We start from the raw sequence: 20,400 nt of genomic DNA on the forward strand, positions 1-20,400 counted from the left end.
TAAATGTGACGCTGACCATATCCGAAAACAGGGGATAAAATATTGAAATTTAATACAATAAAAAAATTTAGCTAATTTAATTTGCTAATTTAAATGGGAATTTGCCACATTCATGCCTTTCTCAGATACATTATCCACATAAGCCAGAATACAAACCTAATCACACCTCCCTGTCATTGCATACCCTTATATCATTAACCACACCTACTCCGACTGCATTAAGAATATATTATGTATTGTAAAACTAAAGAAATAAATCAATAAATTGAAGGTTGTTTGTATATTATGATAAGAACTTAAAATCCTTTGTTCACTAAGTAAGTATATAAATACATGTGGGGCGTTTCTACTGATATAATTGCGAGCATCTGTGTCCAGGAGCTGACTGGAAGCTAACTATACGTCGAGGTAGAACTGATCATTTTAATAGCTGTGTTTTAAGGAGAAGGAAAAACAGCAGAATACATCAAATTGAAGAACATTTTTGAGAAAACTGAAATAGCCTGACAACAACTAATAGAACTAGTGGAAAAACAAACTCAAATTGCTGGCTTTCTGCTACAGAAGTGGCAAAAAATGGCGTTGTAATATATTTGCCATAAGAACAGATTTTTGAAAACCTGTGTATAAGAACTCATTTGGCTTCACAAAATATGTTCTAAATTTAGCCTTAAGTTGTGAAAACAAAGAAAAAAAACGACCAACTATAAGTCCACTTATTAAAACTGCATTAAAAACGAAATTATACGACAGAAAATATTGTTTCCATCGATACAATTCAGATTGATCGAACTTCAATTATAACTGAAGTTTACTTGTCAAGCAACTTTATAACAATAAAGAATCTTAAAGGTAAGTGAATTAATGACAATAAGAATCGGGCGAGAAATAATAATTATATTTGTTTCTGTAATTCAGTGTTTGGAAATATTGTAACCGATTTGTGCTTTTATTGCATTAGATTTACCATTATCATTTTCAGAGAAAGAGAGAGAGAGAGAGAGAGAAAGAACTGGAGAATTGGTAGAACGGTCGATAAAAAATATTAAGAATATTCTGTTGCGTACCTTGACGTTCTAATTTCGATTTCGATTCCGGTTTTGGTGGAGTCTGTTTTTCACTCATTTTAGCATCATAAAATAATTTGCAGTTAAGTTTCGTTTCATGTTGTATTTTCAACACTTATTTCTTGCTGGCTTCAGGCATCGGACTGTAGCCATACAGGGACTCTGCCATTATGGATTTAGTCAATCATATCAATTGCACGTATGTAAGACCGTTATGCATTTACATCGTCGTCTGTGCATGAAACCGCTAATTTACAGAGTATAACCATAAATATAGACAGACATACGTACACGTGCATAGTTATGTGTGGGAGGTGTATTTATGCTTCATGCGGCGGTTCTTCAGTTTTTCTAAACCCTGTACAAGAACTCGGAAGATTGGGCTGACTTTTCCGATGGCACGCAGATATCGATAAATGGTTGAATGACCAAATCAAAGCTTCTCTGCTAGTTCATCAATGGGATTTTGTTCCACCAGGGTTTGCAGGACGCCCTCGTCGAGCTCTACAGATCTTCCAGGACGAGGCACTTCTAGGCTGTAGTTTCCGGTTCGAAATTTCTGGAACCACCATTGACACTGGCTCACGCTTATTGTCCGATCCCCACATACTGCATTGCTCTTCCTCACACTTTCCATTGCACTGTTGCTTTCATTGAACGCATAAAACAAAATAAGCCGAATATGCTCCTTTGCCAGTTCCATTATAGCTTTGAAAAAATAACTGTTAAAATCGAACTGCACTCTTCAAAATTTGCACTAAGAATAAGTACAAGGTAAAATTACTACCTGCGTTTATAGCAAGTTGATGCAGGTAGTTTATGCTGTCCCCCTCCATCGTATGTTATTATTCATTTGATTATAATGCACCAAAAGAATGAATTTACGCCTTGTTGCATACCTTATAGTATACCAACAACGTAAAGTGTAATTTGGACCAGCCCCTTAGGCGCTAAATACTCATAGGGTTGGTTTTCTCTGTGTATACAACCGAAATATCTTATCTGATATTTCGACCCTCACCAACCATAGGCTGGAACCACAGAGATTATCCATAGGACATTGATGAGATATTGTGTAATCATTATCATGCATCCAAGGTGTAAAATGCGCCTCCTCGGGTGATTTTTTTAAAAAATGTCCTTCGTTAGATCTTACGTGTGAGAATGCATACCCAAGTTGTGTGATTTTCTGTAGCTTACAGACAAAATGCTAAACCCATAGATACAATTATAATCAAAATACAAAAAAGAAAATACAGAAATAACAAATTCAAAGCTCCATCGGTGGAATGTAGATAACAAAAACAATGTGACATTTGGAACATAAGAGAAGTCTTGCATACTTTTCCACTTACAGATTGTATTTGTAATGTGCAGTTAACTTAGTTGATTTCTTTCTCTGAAAATCCAAGCTTATCTAGACTGCCATGTGGCGTGACAAGTTTGTCCCCCGCCTGCTGATCGCTGAGCAGAAAGAACATCGCGTTGAAATCTGTCTGTCAAAATCTCTGTCAGTACCAGCTGAGTAGTGGAGTCGATTTAATCAATTATGCCCACCCCGAAATTTCAGGCCTTGTGCCATTTGTATGAAATTAAAAATGGTAGCAACGACGGTTCCTACGGAACAACCATGTTTAAGTGGTGATAAATATCACTTCTCACTGTAGTCACTGCTTTCATCTCTTATAGAGATTTTCGAACTCGCTACTTTGCTTGTTGCAAGATCAGTGACTGGTTGTCACTTGTTCTCTATATATTGCGATCTGTAGTGAACTACTGCTGTCTGTAGTGGACGAGTATCCACCACCAAGGATGTCCACAAAGTGGTCGAAATCGTACGGTCTGGTGGTGCCATGGCTGGAAGATGATAGGTGTTCACTCCCCATCTTACAATATATATCGGATACAGACTGCATCGAATAACCACCTGGAAGAGGCGTCCCCCTGCGGCTAAAATGGTTGGAACGTCGGGTCCTACGGAACAATTAATGCTTAAGTGACGATAACGATTACTTCTCAATGAAAAAATAATTCTTATTTCCATATTTTTCATTACAACTGTTCCCATATAACAGTTTTACTATACAAATATTATTGTTTTCACAAGGTCTGTCTTACACGCGCATGACAAAAGAGAGAGAGCAAACCTCATAATACTTAATTGTTTTTGTATTGAAAATATTTTTCGCATAAAAAAGTTTTCCTGCATAAATTTTAGTTTTGCAGTGGAAGGAATATCATATTTTACTGACCAATTTTCGCCATTGTTCAGCTTAATGTTTACAAGTTGTTCAATGAATTTTTATTCTATATACGTGTGTATTTATAATGTATGTATTTACGTGTATATTCGTGTGTGTATGTATGTATAAAATTATGTATGTATATAATTGTATGTATATATATATATTTCTTTTAGAGATGGAAATATCAAATGAATATCATTTATCTCCTCTGAAAGTGTTGCTGGCTTTCAGCTTTATCTGTTTTGGGAATTTGGCAAGTGGAGGCCCATATAATTTTGCTGGGCAAAGTTACTTTGAAAAACTACCTGTATCAAAATGCTTCCCGAATTTAAAACAGAGAGTAGTAAAACCGGTGGCATCCATAATTGAATGTGCATCACATTGTTTACAAAAGAAATATAGCTTCTTTAGCTATTGCGATGAGGAATGTAAACTATATGAAAAGGAAAAGGGAGAGATTAAGATGGGATCTGAAAGTTGCTCGTGTACCCTGTATTTTAAGTTACAAAGTGACGGTATGTAAATAACACTTTCTTGAAATTAAATTATTTTCTTTATTGCCCACAAGGGGCTAAACATAGAGGGGACAAACAATATTTAGCCCCTTGTAGGGAGTAAAGAAATAAGAAACGTTAGCACGCCGGGCGAAATGCTTAGAGGTATTTCGTCTGTCTTTACATTCTGAGTTCAAACTCCGCCGAGATTGACTTTACCTTTCATCCTTTCGGGGTTGATATATTAAGTACCAGTTGCGTACTAGGGTCGATCTAATCAACTGGCCCCCTCCCCAAAAAATTTCGGGCCTTGTGCCTAGAGTAGAAAACAATAAATATTTCTCCTTATAATCTGTCTTTCGCATTTTAGTTATTTGGATATTTTTGGCAAACTACGAGTTACACCGAAAATAAGATACAAAAGACAATACGCTGGGGCACATAGTTCGATAGCAGCAAAGAATTTTGTCTTTCACTGCTTCGAGACAATTGAATTTGGAGATTTGTTAGAATTACAAAACACATAGGCGCAGGAGTGGCTGTGTGGTAAGTAGCTTGCTTACCACCTACATTGTTCCGGGTTCAGTCCCACTGCGTGACACCTTGAGCAAGTGTCTTCTCCTATAGCCTCGGGCCGACCAAGGCCTTGTGAGTGGATTTGGTAGACGGAAACTGAAAGACGCCCGTCGTATATATATATATATATATATATATATATATGTATATATATATATATATATATATATATATATATATATATATATATATATATATATATGTATGAGTGTGTATATGTTCGTGTGTCTGTGTTTGTCCCCCAACATCGCTTGACAACCGATGCTGGTGTGTTTACGTCCCCGTAACTTAGCTGTTCGGCAAATGAGACCGATAGAATAAGTACTAGGCTTACAAAGAATAAGATCTGGGGTTGATTTGCTCGACTAAAGGCGGTGCTCCAGCATGGCCGCAGTCAAATGACTGAAATATGTAAAAAAAAAAAAGTACATTAAAACTCTTACCAGATGTGTAGAAGAATATTCTGTAGATTTCATTCGCGAAATTCATTATTTAACATAATGTCAAACGTAAGGCCGAATGGAATCGGTTGAGCCACTGATACAATGCTGTGCCGTATCTAATAACGTCGCTTTCAAATTCTGTCAGAGTCCACTTGGTCTTTCTTCCACCAAGGGTCTATAAACTAAGCACCAGCTAATTACTATGGTCCTTGAGATAGTCTGTACCCTCTCCTTAAATCTGTGGAACCTTCCCATTCAGAAATTAATATTAGGTCGAATAATTTCGTTTTAAAATATTACAAAATATCAGGGCAAATCGAACGCAGAATACATCGTTTATGTGTCTGCTTTACTATCTCATTCGCTTGTGTCACTGGGATTTTGCTGATCTGCAATACATTACCACATTATGTATAATGACTTAGTATCTACTGAAGACATTTCTTTATTTTGTTAAACCCATATAACTCCGTTTAGCGACTCAGTTCACCAGGGACCAATAAGACTAAAATATGTCCCTTGCCGGGAAACAAACGGCAGATCTTTTCCTTGCTGAAGGTAAATAAATTTTAAATTCCTCGAAATTATCTCCACTTACCTTTGATAGTCACGGAACGGTAACAGTAGGTTTTTGTTTACTCCCTCTCCAACTAAGAGTGAAATTTTACTGAAGGACAAGTAATGATAAATGTAAGTGGAGAAATGTAAGTAGAGTAAATATTCCTTTATCAATTAGTCTCTTTAAATGAACTTACTGAGACGATTAAAACATCTTACGGCCTTAGTTGAAAAATAATTACAAAAACTGAATTCAATTAAACTCTTATAGTCATTAAATTGACAGAATCAATTCTTCAGTATATTTATTCTCATAACAAAACTGCTTTTTAAGCAATGAAACACTACAAGATTGTGTCATAGCATGGCTCCAGCTTGACTGTAACCAGCAAAACTGTATTCAGTCTGACTAAATCAAATCTATTGTAGATAGATATCTTCTCTGAATAATTTATTCTCTGGAGAACTGATAGTTTTCTACACCAACAAGGGTACATTCTTGTACATTTACTTACTAATTCTCCAACCACCACTTCAGTAAGTGCATGGAAGTTAATACCTCACTGATGAGGACGTGATAAAACTGAAGCATGTTAGTTATTATCTCCCCTACTTGCCAAAATAATTAGAATTATACTACTACTTTATATTGTTCACCCCCCCCCCCCCCTTTGCTTAACACTACCTGAACTGTTTTTCAGGTAGATGGCATGTATGAATTAGTCTTTAAGAAATATCATTTTTCTAATGTTAATTAAGGACTTATATTCTCATGATATTTATCAATTAAACTTTTTATTCATAACTCTTTCTCTAAATTATGAAATTTTAGCTTAAAGCCTTGTTTGTAATCTTACAACTAAAACATTCGTAATTATTTATCCTTCACACAGGTCCAGAAAATTATGTGAATATATTTGAAATAGAAGGAGGTGGCTTTTTAAAAAATCCGCTTTATCTGTATTGGGACAGTTTACCTATTAAAGAGGTAAAACAATTTTCAGTTTTTCATAAATTATTGTCCTGTAAAAAAAGGTAAAAAATAACACAAATATCGCCTGCTACATTTGTATTTGGTTTGTAAGATCCCTGATGTGAATTTGTGTGTAGAAGCATAGTTTTGGTGTATCTCAAGGAGTGACATTATGCCAATTAAAAACACATGACCTGGTTCTATTTCACTTATTTATTAAGTATTTCACAATGGATTAACTATTTAACGGACGCTCCAACTTTATCAACAGTGAAAAAGTGGCCAGCCGAATTTAAGAGGGGAACGGAGAGGACCCAAGGTCTGGGTGTCCTGCACCTGCCAGCACCGAAGAAAACATGATGATGGATGACAGGCGATTGTTTCAGTGAGAGAGAGAGACAGAGAGAGAGAGAGAGAGAGAGAGAGAGAGAGAGAAAGAGAGAGAGAGAGAGAGAGAGAGAAGAGAGAGAGAGAGAGAGAGAGAGAGAGAGAGAGAGAAAGAGATAGATAGATAGAGATAGAGAGAGAGAGAGAGAGAGAGAGAGAGAGAGAGAGAGAGAGAGAAGAGAGCGTATTCTCGTATTCTCGTTGAGAATATCTGGTTAGAAATATGGAAGGAAAAATGTGAAATTGTGCTTCAAAATACAAAGGCCTTACCGCGAAAACTTGAAGAAAATGGTGAAAGCATTGAAAGAGTGAAGAGAGGGTTTGAAAGATTTTATGAGAGAACTGTCTCATACTTAAATCTATGGAAAGGAAATTTAGGGCTTCAAAGTTGGGACAACACAGATATTTTAAGTACAAAAAAAAGGGGACAGTTTACTTTTAATTGCAAAGAAAAACACATATTAATAAAAGGAATTTTAGTGCTGTAGTAGAATCCTACTACACCAGCTGAACGCATCTTTTTCTGCAGTAAATGGAATGCACCTTTCCGTAGCAGTTGAGGTCAGATTGACGAGAAGCCATACGTGTGGAGATGCAAACCATCTAAAAGCTTTCTGTCAGGTGCACACATACAAAATGAGAAAATGAGGAATCCTCCAGCCTCTGCTTTCATCAACTTCACCATAACAGCAGCATGAGCAACAAGAGATGCAGCATCAGCATCAACAGCGGCTATCCGAAGAGCAGCAATATAAACAAATCAACAAAGGACGCACTAAAAGAACGAGATAAACAGTCGACAATATCAGTAGCAGACAGCAATGCCATTTCCAAGGAAAAGAAAAATGTGACGTACAGCACCACAACCCCAAGAGACTTCACTCAGTCAAACTCCCGACACAGAAATACAAGAATGCGCAAAATACCCATTACACCTGCCACAGATTTCTCCGACATTGAAAACTCGTCTCAGTTTGGGAGTGACGCCAGAATGGATACTTGTAAAGGAAAAGAGATTTTAAAAAATGGACAATTGAAAATGCAGCAGCAGACAAAACACGAAGAGATTAGAGGACAAGACACAGAAACAGACAGACCATCACACCAGGCACATCAACAACACTAACATCAACACAACTACAAACATTTTCAACACTAGAAACACCACCAGTATTAAAAACACATCGACAAACGAGAACACATCACAATGGAAACCAACAACATGAACAGCATCCACAGACCTTGCAATCAAAAGGTATCGTCAAATATACGACCATACACAGAAAGAATAACGAAGCATATTCCTCAATACTCACAATGAATACATCACAAATCCACATAACACTCCAACTCATATAAGCATCATAAAAACAGCGCAAGAAATCTACAACAAACTAAAAACAAAATATCCCAAGGGAATGGGAAATTTCGAGAGCTATCAATGAAAATTCTACAAAGACATGCTTGCAGAGATACCCAGATCTAGCTGGAAGGATGGAAAATCTATCCCTTCACAAAAATGTTCATACTCATAATAGGTGATGTGAATGCATTAGTCTGGGGTCGTCTTGGATGTAGAGACGCCTGCTCAATGATCTCAAATCACTAGACATCGATGCGGTGGCTATCGGCGTTCCCAGAATTTCCGAGGCACGAGCATTTGTACCCATCTTCGGTGACTACGAACTGTATGCATCTCTAAAACTTCCGGCAATGGATGATGGAGTAGTTGCGTTGTTTCGGAAAGGTCTTGATCTCTGAATACGGATCATTTTCCTACACTCAGAAAAGAAATCGGTGGAGCTGGACATGACTTACATCATAAGCCATGCCTTCAGAATAGAAGCACAAAGGATATCCTTCTCCACATCAGACCGAAGGGCGGGGTGTTTCAACACTATATCTACTTGCCCAGCGTGTGGTGTGGGTGGAAAACGCTCTCATCGCGTCTATCATTTACTACCCTCATACTGTTGTGTTTTGCCCTGCTTTGCGAATGGCGAAAATGGTGTGCTAACTGTTCAGCCTTCTACGACATCTCCAGTGTTTCTGTGGCGGGGAGCAGGTATAGTTGCCGTTTGTTAGACGCACTTTTCTGCTGCTAGTCTCCCTGTCAGTGCTGCAGTACTAGACGAAGCGTTAACCGAGGCTGGGCGCCCGATACCTGGAGAGTCCCTCAGATGCTTGCATCTCTCTGCCAGTAGAGCAACGCAGTCGGTGGATGTTCTTTCGTCGCATTCCATAGAGGGTTAGTGAGGTGTAAGAGCGATATCGTCATCAGAGAACCTCTAGTCGTCGATGAGAAATCCACTGGCTGCTCTGTTCCAGAGGACTTTCGGACCAGGGTCTATGGATACTATACAAAGATATCTGTTAAGGCAGTGGTAAGTGGTACTAGACTGGCATTGCTGGTTCGAGATGAACTCTTCAGGTATGGTAATGCCATAAGCCATGCCTGTCCGAGATGCGAGCAGAGCAACGAAACTGTCCTTCACGCACTCGGATATTGCTCGAGCATCGTTGATTTGTGGAGTCATGTTGAACAGTTCCTCTCTCTACCATTTTCCTTCTTCGCCTTTTTCTCCCTCTCTATCTCTTCTCGCACTTTCTCCTCTGCCCTCACTCTCTTTCTCTTTATATATATCCACACTCACTCACACTCTCTCTTAAACTGTATCCTCCCTCTCACTCTTTATCTGTGTCTTCTCTTTGCGTCCTCTCTCCCTCCAACTCTCTCTCTCTCTCTCTCTTTCTTTCTCTCTCTCCCGTACCCTTCATCTCAGATTATTTCCCAATCCTCTTTTCCTTTCTACTTGCAGGTGAGATTAAGTCTGAGAGACAATTCCAGTGTTGTTCGACGTTTATCTTTCAATGGAACGGGGTCGAATCTTTCATCGTGGTTCCAGGAAGATAAAGTTATTTTTTCAGGCCAATGGACATTTCAGGGACAAGCAGAATTCTTTTTCAATAATTAGTATGTATTATTTATTATTCTGTTTTTTTTTTAATGTTTTTTAAGTAACAAAATGGTTTGATGACAGAAACAGAGGACAGAAACCAAACAACCACGAGAAATTCATCCTTTATATAAATGATTACTTTAATTATTGCTTCTGTTTTATGCACAAGGTCAGCGATTTTGAGAGAAGGGAATTAATACTGTAAGGGATTAGTGGATATATATAATACAAAAATAGGACAAGAACGCAAAACATCCAGACAGTTAGGTGATACAAAAAAGGGACAACAAAACATCCAGACAGACGATACAAGGAAAACAAGGACAGGTCATTCGGAGTTTCCTATCCTCAGTCGAGTCACAGATTATCTTTGCAATCTCGGCTGGTTATACTCGAGATTGCTCCAATCTACCATCCCCAAGGAAAAACTAAGCTAAGAGCATTAGATTCTTTGGAAGAAAGCAGCGAATGTATACGAAAACAAGGACGGGGAAAAAACGAAAAATGTTCCACAAATACAAATGCAATTAACAGGACATAACAGGTGTCTTTCGACTAAGGATGAATTAAATTAAATAGCGTGTGTGGAAGTAAAGCCTCACGGCAAGAACATGAGATTATGCAGGCACAGGGAGGAATATAGATATTGCACGGATGGTAGTCGAACCAAGAAAGAAAAGTCAGGCTTGGCCGAACACCGGTCACGTGGTGAGAGAAGAGAGAGCAGTAGAGACAGAGGGATAGAAGAATTAAGGTGGGGCGAGAAAAAATTGAAAGAGACACTGAAATGAAAGAGGAAGGAAAGTGAGCATGAAGAGAAGGTCAGGAAATGTGAGAGAGGGGGAACGAAAGAGCGAAGAGTGGAATGAACGAAGTGTGAAAGGGCTGATAGAAAGAAGGATAGAATGGAAGAATACAAAGAATAATAGAGTCGTACAAAATTTATATATATATATATATATATATATATAGATATAGACTTACATATAAGAGACCAAAGTGTACGTACGCCGCTATATTTTATATATAAGAAATATAAAAATGGGACAAGAACGCAAAACATCCAGACAGTTATGTGATACAAAAAAGTGACATCAAAACATCCAGACAGACGATACAAGGAAAACAAGGACGGGTCATTCGGAGTTTTCTTTCCTCGGTCGAGTTCCAGCTTATCTTTGCAGTATATATATGAATGTGTGTTACAAGATCCCTGATGGACTAAGTGAAGTAGGAGGATACACGTGGATGGAAAAGGTCACTGACGAAGTCACAGATGTGTGACGAAAGATTTCTCGGGAATGGACATAGGATAAAATAAGAACAGTAATAAACGAGTGAAAAACAAATGCAGAGTGAATGCGTTTATTGGCAAAAAGATTGACTATCCCGAAATATAGCAATATATATATATATATATATATATATATATAAAACGTGAGAGAGTTAGGGGTTGGGGGTACAACCCACTAAGGGATAGTATCTATCCGGTATACTGCTGGGAGGGTACCCAATTATTGCTGCACTAGTGCTATACTAGGTGCAATCAATGGGAGTGGGTAAAAGTGGAGGTTTTACCCAAAATTTGTATAACAATTAGAAAATGGAGGATAATATGCTGAACCCAACTACTTGCAGACGGTGTATCCCGTTGAATTCATTAGTTTAATTCATAGCAAAAGTGATAAAAAAGAAAGAAAAAGAAAGAAAGAACCAAAGCACAGGTGTTCATGACAGACTACGTTATTTTGCCAACCTGGTTTACATATAGAAGTACAAAGTACATAAGGACTCTAATTCCTTATGTACTTTGTACTTCTATATGTAAACTATGTTGGCAAAATAACATAGTCTGCCATGAACACCTGTGCTTTGGTTCTTTCTTTCTTTTTCTTTCTTTTTTATCACTTTTGCTATGAATTAAACTAATGAATTCAACGGGATACACCGTCTGCAAGTAGTTGGGTTCAGCATATTATCCTCCATTTTCTAATTGTTATATATTCGAATATAATTAATTATCTATAATATGTATTTGGAGCCCATTTTTCTATTTAAGGTTTTCTTCGATATTTTTTAATAGGGTGAATCTGTATTAAATTTATTTGGTCTGTGAATTACACATCATTGACCGTTAATTGAAACGACCAATCCATGGCCCTTATTTGAAACAACCAATCAGACGAATCCATGTGTTTAAAATTTTAAATTTTATATTACTTTCGATTGCATCGTTATCCTTCCTCCATTTCTAACAAAACTGTCCGATGAACGGGAACGTGAAACTCAGAGTAACGGTTTTTTTGTTATATTTCTGCTGCTTTTAAATAAAAATATATATATATATATATAAATATATATATATATATATATATATATATATATATATATATATATATATATATATATATATATATATATATATATATATATATATACACACATATTATGGTACTTGTGTTTCACACATTCACTTATGCCGATGATGGAAAGGTGACAAAACTAATAGTCATAAGAACAATCGTAAAAGATTTCATAATAAACTTTACTGAATTATGCTTAAACTATCATTTCTCATATATGTTAGTTTCAGTCAACCTTGTTTTGAAATTAAAGCGAAATCTTCAACATCAACGCTTTGGCTTCAGGTATGCAATAATATCATGAAGTACTCAAATGGAACGGCAGCTACAGGTAAGTAATTTTTTATTGTTAACTATTCTTATTGTGTGTGTGTGTGTGTGTGTGTGTGTGTGTGTGTGTGTGTAAGCATACAAACACACATACACATACATATACACATACATTCGTACAGACATACGTATGAATGTGATCATTCATATGCCTTTTTTTGAATAGAGAAACATGATGGCAGAATTGATAATGTCGCACCTTTTTGCTTTACAGTAAGGTCAGCGCTTATTGTCGGAAACAGAACAGACCTACGGAAATATTGCAGATTATTAAGTTGTGACGAAAACGAATCGAACAAGGTGAAAGAGAGTGTGTGTGTGTGTGTGTGTGTGTGTGTGTGTGTGTGTGTGTGAACGCGTGAACTAATGGTTACGGTTGCATTCACTATTGCAAGATGGTGTCTTGCGAACCAATGATGCGTTCTGTTCTTGAACAAAACACATTTCACGTTGGTCTGTAATTAATTGTGGCTTATTTTGTCATTGTGCAGCACAAATATTTGATTCCCATTAGCATATCATCTGTGCAGCATGTATATGTATGAGTGTGCATATATATATATATATATATATATATATATATATATATATATATATATATATATATATATATGTATATACCACTTCTTTGTTATCTCCTCTTTTTCTTAGCTCTCCTGTGTGATCCTTCTGTCCGGCATTCGCCATGATAGATCGCTGACCACTACGTTTATATTTTTTTTCTCCTTGTTTCTCTCCTTATTTCTTTCTGTGTTCCTTTCAGTTGAAGAGCGTAGCTCGAAACGTCAAAGATTTTCTCTATTCCCGAGCGTTAAACTAATACATCCATTTATTGTTTACACCACCTGTCTTCGACTGTTGTTTTTTTCGTAAATTCTCCTATATATATATATATATATATATATATATATATATATATATATATATATATATATATATATGTATATATATATAGGGAGAGTGAGAGAGAGAGAGAGAGAGAGAGAGAGAGAGAGTGTGTGTGTGTGTGTGTGTGTGTGTGTGTACAAAGTATGGAGGTTTAGTTCATAGGTGATCTAAACGATTAGATACGCTAGGTAAGTGCTGTAACGGGTTACTAGGAGTCCAAGATTATAGACGAAACGGTAGTTATGGAGCCATTGCGGATTTTCGATGCAGCGGATATAATTGTTAAACAGGATAGCAAACATTAAGGCAAGGCAAACATCTCAAGGCGTACATAATATTATTACGGGAAGAAATTCAGAATCTTCCAGCTGATTCTGGGATATCTCCGAGTATGGGATATTCTGTCATCAGAGACAAATAGGGAAAAAATAGGGAAAATGAGAAGAGTATATATTAATGAGATGACGACATGGAGGAAGGGAGTAAAAGAATAAGGAGATGGAAAGAGAGAAGAAAAGGGAAGTGTAAAGGTTCATAGTTTAACTTTCTGAAGTTATAGAAACCAGAGCATGAGTCCTTAAGTGCAATCCTGCGTAGATCCATGTCAGTTAAATTCCTGATATAGTAGACATCCCAAGAAAAAAGACGCGAACATATCAACGTTCAATAACAGAATGGTAGCGGAGGTGGCTATTAAGTGGTAAAAGGAAAGAAACACACACACACACACACACACACACACACACACACACACATACATGTATATACATAGATACAACAGTGGGCAAATGTAGGAATATGGTTGCTTAATATGAATGAAATCCTCATTTCACTATTTCCTCATTAATCGACTTAGGGAACTGCGGAAGATGCTAAGTTCATCTCAAATGCTCTTCTTTTATATTTCTGAGGACTTTGAGTGAATGCTTGATCTTCAAACAACTCATTTTCTTCAATGCCAACACTGACCAGTCACCCCTTTTCTGTGCATAGCAAATGGACTCTGCTCAAATCTGTCAGGTATTCTGTAAACTGCTAATCTTGACAGAACTGGTCTCTGATATTCTTCTGTCCATTTCTGTTTAACCATTTCTACATTCTGTTTCCCAGCATTGCTTGATAATCTAATTTTGTTCATCGTTAGTCAAATTTCCAACCATAAATATCTGAAACTATGGATAATTATTTTATTACAGAAGGAATTAATTCAAAAGAACATAAAATCATAGAATTCTTATCCTAAAAAGGAAAAAGAAAAATGAAAAGAACATTCCACTCATATTAAGCCAATGTATATCTATGTTTCCCCATCCCTGTATGTGTAGATAGACAGGCAGACAGACAGACAGACAGACAGACGAATGGACAGATAAATAGATAGATGGTCAGACAGATGGATGGACAGACGGATAGATGGACAGACAGATAGATGGATGGACAAACAGACAGACAGATAGATAGATAGATAGATAGATACATTTCTTTTATTAGCCACACAGGGCTCAACGAAGATGGAACAAATACAATGTAGAGCTTTTCTTTTTGGGAGGGGAAAGGAAGGAAAAAAAAAAAAAAAAAAAAAAAAATTGGTGGTGTCGATCAAAAGGGATCGTAGGAAGGGAAAAAGGGGCAGTTCGATCAAAAGGGATCGAAAAAAAAAGAAAAGGAAAGGCCGATCAATAGGGATCGTGTATCACACAGTAATGTTCTCGTGTAAAAAGAGGGGAGGACAGTTTAGGTTTAGCCGTGGAAGGAAAAGCCCACGGAAAAGACCACGGTAACCTTGGTCAATATTCTCATTGAAGAAACTATAACAGTAAGTGACTCTCTTTTGCCTTTTTGTTTTTTTTTTTTCTTGTTCATAGGGTTATGCTCAAGATGGCTCCGTCGTTCACACGTGCCATCCTTGCTACATTCACCCATCTTTTTTTGAAGCATTCACTAGACAAGACTTCCCTTTCTACTCTCAACTTCCTCTTCAGGTGATACTTGAAGAAGTTGATGAGAGATTACCCAGAGAGGAAAGTCTTTGTCTCTAGACCTTTCAGACGCGTCCACCATACACATTCTTTCGCCATAGCCACAAGTACGATGAAAATAGCTCTTCCTTCCCGTTTAAAGGAAGGAGGCGCGACAATATTCACGATAGACTCGGCTGATAGACCGACTCGTCCCACACGCGATAGCAGTTGTTCGACGTAAGCCCACAGCTCGGAAATGGTGGGACACTGTACGAGTGCGTGCAGAACGGTTTCGTCGCTCTGCCGGCATCTCGGACAGGTCGGCCCCGTGTTTCTCGAGCCATGCCTGTAGAGCTTATCCCGAACGGGTAGTGCTTCTCGATAGCACTGCCAGGCCAGGGATCTCTGGAAGTTGTCCATAGGTCCCGGCCCGAAGGTTGTCTTAAACAGGCGGGTCAGGTATTCCTCGTCGACGCCCAGGTTCGCCCCGAGATCGTCGTCGTACCTTCCCTCCACTAATCCACTATAGAATGCGTTAGTTGTGATGCAGTCGCTCAAGGTTGACCCGGGTTGTTGGAGTTGCCGAAGAGCAGCGCGACACTCGCGGTGCCATTCGCCCTTCCTCGGCCTCTTCTTGATCCATGACTGCAGTTCGGTCATGGAGACGAGCTGCGGGAAAGCGCGCCGCACAAACGGTGACCACACCTGTTCACCGCTGTCTACGTAGAGCCGGAGATGTCGCAGTCTCAGCGCGTGTCTGCGCATCATCAACCACGGCATGCCCAGTCCTCCTTTTAACGGGTGTTGGCAGCAAACGGATCGCCTAACCATCGGAACGCTTCCTTTCCACAAGAAGCGGAAGAGGATGCGCTCCAGTTTGGTGATGGTAGGGTCGGGACAAGGAACGACGGTCAGGGAAAGCTTCCTCTCGGCCCATTGCCGGGCTAGAGTGGCCACCCTTCTCGTTATCTCGTCCCAGTTCTTCTCCGTTTGGAGGTCTGGACCAAACCAGACCCCGAGCATCTCAACCGGACCGTCAGTCCAACGTCCCACGACGGAGGCGCTACTTGACGGCATGGGGTTGCTTCTCCAGGTGCCGAGCCGCAAGCCCACTGACTTATCCCGGTTGATTTTCGCTCCCGTTACCGCTTCGTAGTCTCTCAGTGTCTCGCCGACAAGCTCGATGTGCTTTTGGCTAGACACTATGACGGTGACGTCGTCCGCGTATGCCGACACGCTCGTTCCGCATCCCAACTCTCGCGGGATGCCCCTCAGCGTCGCCAGCTTCCGCAGTAGTGGCTCGAGAGTCAACACGTACAGAAGCGACGAGAGGGGGCATCCCTGACGGACCGAACGTGCAATGTCGAAGGGTCTTGATAGATGCCCATTGACGCGAACTACCGAACGGATGCCTCTGTACAAGGCAGCCATCCAGCCGCGGAAAATGGGACCGAAGCCGGCTGCTATGAGGACAGCCTCCAAGTATTGATGGTCTACCCTATCGAAAGCTTTCGATTGATCTAAATTGATCAGGGCCCCACCCATGCCAGGTTCCTTAACTACCCTCTCTATGATGTAGCGCGTCAGATGGAGGTTGTCATGGATGCTCCTGCCCGGCACCGCGCACGTTTGCGCCTTGCCGATCAGTTTCTCGATGACAAGCGCCAACCGCTTGGCTAACACCTTGGCCAAAATTTTCAAGTCTGCATTGAGCAGAGTGATGGGCCTAAAGTTATCTATGACGTCCCCCTTATTTGGATCTTTCTTCAGCAGCGTTACGGCTCCTCGTCTCACAAAACCGGGAATGCTCCCGTTTTGCTGCCAGTTGCAGTACACCGCCACCAAGACGTCTCCAAACAAGTCTGGCTTACAGTTGTAAAGCTCGTAGGGCAGACCATCCAAACCCGGAGATTTGTCCCTCGAGCATCCCGCCATCGCGTCCCTCACTTCCGCCGCCGTGATGGCACCTTCGCAGCACTCCGCCTCTCTTGCCGAGAGTCGTGGCAGGCTGTGCAGGTAGGCACTGAAGTCCACCCTGCGTTCTCGCTCGCCATTCGTCCCAAACAGTCGAGCAAAGTGCCGCTGAAAGGCCTCACACATTTTGCTTGGCTCGAGCAGTTCGCGCCCCTGTTCGTCCACCAGAGACCGAATGGTGGCTTTGTTGCCCTGTTGCGCCTCCGCCACCCGGGCCTCTCGTGCGGCTCCAACACCTTCGTTTCTTAGAGCACGCATCCTAGCCCTGACAACGCACCCTTCGTGTTTGGCGTTGAAGTGTTGGTCAAGGGCCAACCTCGCCGCCAAAACGTCGGATGCGATGCCACTTCTAATTGCCTCTTCTAGCTTCTTAACTAGTTCACCCTCTACTCTGTTTCTGTCTATGGCTAGTGCTTTGCTATACCTAACCGCTTCTGCTTTTATTGCTCTCTTGAGGGCAAACCACCATTTGTTATTGATGATGGCTCCTGTCAAAGCCCTCTTTACTAACGATAGATAGATAGATAGATAGATAGATAGATAGATAGATAGATAGATAGATAGGTATATAGATAGACAGGCAGGCGGACGGACGGACGGACGGACAGACAGGCAGGCAGGCAGACTGACAGACAGACAGGCAGATAGATAGATAGATAGATAGATAGATAGATAGATAGATAGATACATACATACATACATACATACATACATACATACATACATACATACATACATACGTAGGTAGGTAGATCGATTGATATGCTTTTGAATTTGCGAAACATTGGATATTAATGAAATTAGCCAGTAATTCGAAAAGTTTATTTAACTGAGTTCTCCGATTTTTTTTTTTTTTTGTGTCTAACCAAAAGACGCAGTATCCTTCATTATTGAGCTATTGATTTGCCTTGATCTATTTAATTCATCTTCTTATCGTCTACTACATGTGTGTGTGTGTGTGTGTGTGTGTGTGTGTGTGTGTGTGTGTGTGTGTGTGTGTGTGTGTGTGTGTGTGTGTGTATTTATGTTTGTGCATATGTATATGTATGTCTATAATGTAAATTTTTCAATACATTCAAAACTAACATTAAATTGCTTTAAAACTACTCTCGAAATACTATTTTTGTAATTTCATAAATATTCCTAATTTACCCGACTATGCACCATTTGGATGCTTGTAACAACAATCCACAATTCAGTTGATTTTTTTTTTCACAAATTTTTTCATTTCAGCTTCCTCGAAAATGGTACCATTAACTAAAATGAGAATAAATGTTTTGCTCAAGTAAAATACATCGTTCACGAAATTTTGTATCCGGACTGTTGCCATAGTAACGAAACTAAAGCACGCAGTGTAAAGCCACTTGGCACAGATTGACCTTGGACTCTGCTCTGTAGATACACTAAGTTTTAACGTTCTAGCCCACTTCTGCTATTTACAACAGTGCTTGGAAGGAACATGTGTAGTGTGTGATCGTCGTATAGACCATGACAAAGAAAGTTGAACAGAGAATTTGCATCAAATTTTGCCAAAGGCTTGGCGATACCTGCTCAGAGGCCAACGCAAAGCTTTCATCATTCTCTTAAATATACAGTTCTATATTTAAGAGATGAGGAAAATGTACATTATTTACATTTGACGTATATTTGTCCTCATCTTGTTTGTTGTTAATACAACGTTTCGGCTGATATATTCTACAGCCTTGATCAGGTATCTTAGGGACATTTCGAACCTAAGATATTTTTCGATGTTGTTGTTATTATTATTATTATTAATATTATTATTCAGGTCACTGTCTGGAATCGAACTCAAAATCTTGGGGTTAGTAGCCCGCGCTCTTAACCACTACACCATATGCCCGTGTGCAATTATGGAGTGAATTTTATGGCTTATATATCTAATATTCTCCTATCGTTCTTTAATACCGGTTCCCATATGTTACTTATATCTATACTCGGTCTGCTTAGGAGGTTGTTGCGTCCTAGCATATTTGCTGCTTCTTTTTGTTTTCGTATTTTCCAATGGTATTCTCTGTCTAATATTTTAACTTCATCCCACAGGGAAGGGAGGTCACCATTTTTAAGTAAGGATAGGAAAATAGTAGATTTATAAGCCCTAAAATTCACTCCATAATTACCCACGGGCATATGTCGTAGTGACCTGAATAATAATAATGATAATAATAATAATAATAATAATAATAATAATAATAATAATAATAATAATAATAATAATAATAGCAACATCGAAAAATATCTTAGGAATGAGAACCCAAGTTCGAAATTTCCCCAAGACACCTGATGAAGGCTGGAGGGTATATCAGCCGAAACGTTGTATTAACAACAAACAAGTTGAGGACAAATATCCGTCAAATGTAAATAATGTAAATAATGAGATCTTGTGCAACTGAAACCCGAGTGTCTTTTTGATCAGCTGAAAGCACTTTTGACACAAACTTGGCAAACATGCGTTTCATACCCAAATCTTCAGTGATAATGGATTGAACTGAACCATAACTAATCTGCACATCCTCTGATAACTCACGGATGGTGATTCAACCATTTCCCCTCATTCTGCACGCACATCTGTAATGTTTTTATCAGTTTTTGCTGGTTGCGGGTCTCCCAGAACGTTCGTCACTATCGACATTTTCTCGGCCATCTTGGAAATTTCTGAACCCCTCGTACACTTGTGTGTTGCACATACACTCCTCTCCATACGCTTTCTGCAACATCGCATAGGCCTCTGATCAGGTATCGCCATGACAACTTTCTCTGTCATGGTCAATGCAACAATCACACGCTACACACCTTCCTTCCAAACCAATGATGTAAACAGCAGAAGTAAACTAGAACGTTAAAGCTTAGGCACACACACATACACACATTCACACACACATACATAGACACATCCATCCATGCATGCATACATACATACATACATACATAATGCATACATACATACATGCATACATACATACATACATACAAAAATACCCTGTTGTTGGTGTTGAAATTCTAGTGAAGGAACCTTGGATCTAGGTTAGAAACCAGCTCTTTCTCTATTGGCAAGAAACCTTTAAATAAACTGAACAATGTCATTCAAACATATATACAGACATATAGACATTCATACATACACACCCACATACATACATACGCACGTACATACATACACAC

General features: G+C 39.1%; 1 protein-coding gene across 1 annotated transcript; it reads left to right on the top strand.

Annotated features, from left to right (window-relative positions):
• Positions 1 to 157: 157 nt before the first annotated feature.
• Positions 158 to 19,447, top strand: LOC106874588 (uncharacterized). Its single transcript, XM_014922377.3, has 6 exons — positions 158 to 852; positions 3,487 to 3,828; positions 6,278 to 6,372; positions 9,564 to 9,718; positions 12,292 to 12,398; positions 18,454 to 19,447. The coding sequence occupies exons 2-6, from the start codon at positions 3,489 to 3,491 to the stop codon at positions 18,507 to 18,509; spliced, it is 753 nt and encodes a 250-aa protein (XP_014777863.3). The 5' UTR covers positions 158 to 852; positions 3,487 to 3,488; the 3' UTR covers positions 18,510 to 19,447.
• Positions 19,448 to 20,400: the final 953 nt, after the last annotated feature.

Source organism: Octopus bimaculoides, chromosome 8, assembly GCF_046866305.1.
Source record: "Octopus bimaculoides isolate indiv1 chromosome 8, ASM4686630v1, whole genome shotgun sequence".
In the NCBI taxonomy this organism is placed as follows: Eukaryota; Metazoa; Mollusca; class Cephalopoda; order Octopoda; family Octopodidae; genus Octopus; species Octopus bimaculoides.